Source organism: Entelurus aequoreus, linkage group LG23 (assembly GCF_033978785.1).
Source record: "Entelurus aequoreus isolate RoL-2023_Sb linkage group LG23, RoL_Eaeq_v1.1, whole genome shotgun sequence".
NCBI lineage: Eukaryota > Metazoa > Chordata > Actinopteri > Syngnathiformes > Syngnathidae > Entelurus > Entelurus aequoreus.
This window is the reverse complement of record NC_084753.1, coordinates 21,351,060-21,353,559: the sequence shown is the minus strand read 5'-3', so window position 1 is coordinate 21,353,559 and position 2,500 is coordinate 21,351,060. Positions and strand designations below refer to the sequence as shown.

Genomic DNA, 2,500 nt, shown 5'->3' with positions numbered 1-2,500 from the left:
CCCGTTCTCCTTCCTTTTCCGCAGGAGCCAGCGATAGGCGTTAACAAAATAAAAGCATGTAAAAAACATACGCAATAACGCGCGATAAAATATTTGTCGGCATTAATAGATTGATGGGTTAACTCAAAATTAACGCATTAACTTGCCCACCCCTAATATATATGTGTGTGTGTGTGTGTGTGTGTGTGTGTGTGTGTGTGTGTGTGTGTGTGTGTGTGTGTGTGTGTATATATGTGTGTGTATACATACTGTACTTTCCACCTGTTTGCTCTTTTATTTCACTTAATGTTTCTATTTTTGTTTTGTGTTTTTTTAATAGTACTTTTAGAATATGACGCCGGCTGTTAAAAAAATAGCTGCGGGCCGCAAATGGTCCTCAGGCCACACATTGGACACCCCTGCACTAGAACAACATCAAAGTCAGGAACCTTTAATCTTGAAACTGTCCTACCTTGCTCGGACATTTCAGTTCAATATCTGTGGATAAATCCTGTATGATCGTCTTTTTCCCCGGCATTTCCAGCTAAGAAAACAGTCAAGACACAAGCTTTTACCATCTCTGAACAAAACATGATGCGTAGTCTTCTGGGTAATTTAGTACAGAAACATTTAGCAACACACTGGCATCCCCACTTCTTGTTTTACATGTATGTATATATTTATTAAACCTTTATTCATCTAGGTTAAGACAATTAATAACAGCCTTTTATTTGCAATGCTGATCGAGCAAAGAGCTTCCATGTTGGAGATGTTGATGTGTGAAGATAAACTCTCATCATCTCTCATTTTCAACAAAAAATACAGTGGAGTTACATGTGTTGGAGCAAAAATATTAATATAGATAAATAATAGTTAAGATTGACAAACACTTTTCACGCGTAAAACATACATGGAGAATGTCTGCAACTTGTGGACAACAGAGCAGAAAGCGGACAATAATTAGGCCTTCGGTGGTATTTCTAAAATTATACTAATTGTTAGTACAAACCCCGTTTCCATATGAGTTGGGAAATTGTGTTAGATGTAAATTTAAATGGAATACAATGATTTGCAAACCATTTTCAACCCTTATTCAGTTGAATATGCTACAAAGAAAACATATTTGATGTTCAAACTGATACTTTTTTTTTTTTGCAAATAATCATTAACTTTAGAATTTGATGCCAGCAACACGTGACAAAGAAGTTGGGAAAGGTGGCAATAAATACTGATAAAGTTGAGGAATGCTCATCAAACACTTATTTGGAACATCCCACAGGTGAACAGGCAAATTGGGAACAGGTGGGTGCCATGATTGGGTATAAAAGTAGATTCCATGAAATGCTCAGTCATTCACAAACAAGGATGGGGCGAGGGTCACCACTTTGTCAACAAATGCGTGAGCAAATTGTTGAACAGTTTAAGAAAAACCTTTCTCAACCAGCTATTGCAAGGAATTTAGGGATTTCACCAACTACGGTCCGTAATATCATCAAAGAGTTCAGAGAATCTGGAGAAATCACTGCACGTAAGCAGCTAAGCCCGTGACCTTCGATCCCTCAGGCTGTACTGCATCAACAAGCGACATCAGTGTGTAAAGGATATCGCCATATGGGCTCAGGAACACTTCAGAAACCCACTGTCAGTAACTACAGTTGGTCGCTACATCTGTAAGTGCAAGTTAAAACTCTCCTATGCAAGGTGAAAACCGTTTATCAACAACACCCAGAAACGCCGTCGGCTTCGCTGGGCCTGAGCTCATCTAAGATGGACTACAGGTTTTGGAGCAACATTTGTTGCCATCCAAGCAACGTTACCATGGACGCCCCTGCTTATTTCAGCAAGACAATGCCAAGCCACGTGTTACATCAACGTGGCTTCATAGTAAAAGAGTGCGAGTACTAGACTGGCCTGCCTGTAGTCCAGACCTGTCTCCCATTGAAACTGTGTGGTGCATTATGAAGCCTTAAATACCACAACGGAGACCCCCGGACTGTTGAACAAATTAAGCTGTACATCAAGCAAGAATGGGAAAGAATTCCACCTGAGAAGCTTCAAAAATGTGTCTCCTCAGTTCCCAATCGTTTACTGAGTGTTGTTAAAAGGAAAGGCCATGTAACACAGTGGTGAACATGCCCTTTCCCAACTACTTTGGCATGTATTGCAGCCATGAAATTATAAGTTAATTATTATTTGCAAAAAAAAACAAGTTTATGAGTTTGAACATCAAATATCTTGTCTTTGTAGTGCATTCAATTGAATATGGGTTGAAAAGGATTTGCAAATCATTGTATTCCGTTTATATTGACATCTAACACAATTTCCCAACTCATATGGAAACGGGGTTTGTAATATTAAGAGAAAATATATATAAAAGATCAATTAAAATAAAATAACTAAATGTTTTCAAATATATATTAAAATGTATGCATATATATATATATATATATATATATATATATATATATATTATATATATATATATATATATATATATATATATATATATATATATATATAT

At 36.8% G+C, this 2,500-nt stretch overlaps 1 protein-coding gene and 1 long non-coding RNA gene across 4 annotated transcripts in view; one reads left to right on the top strand and one right to left on the bottom strand.

Moving 5' to 3' along the window:
- LOC133640738 (phospholipase B1, membrane-associated-like) overlaps positions 1–2,500 on the bottom strand; it is a 31,658-nt gene that overhangs the window by 3,948 nt on the left and 25,210 nt on the right. For both annotated transcript variants that reach the window (XM_062034316.1, XM_062034317.1), the window contains exon 13: positions 452–523. In XM_062034316.1, the coding sequence (XP_061890300.1) occupies positions 452–523 (72 nt within the window). The remainder of the gene's footprint in view (positions 1–451; positions 524–2,500) is intronic.
- LOC133640739 (uncharacterized) overlaps positions 1–2,500 on the top strand; it is an 11,220-nt gene that overhangs the window by 4,871 nt on the left and 3,849 nt on the right. The window lies entirely within an intron of this gene.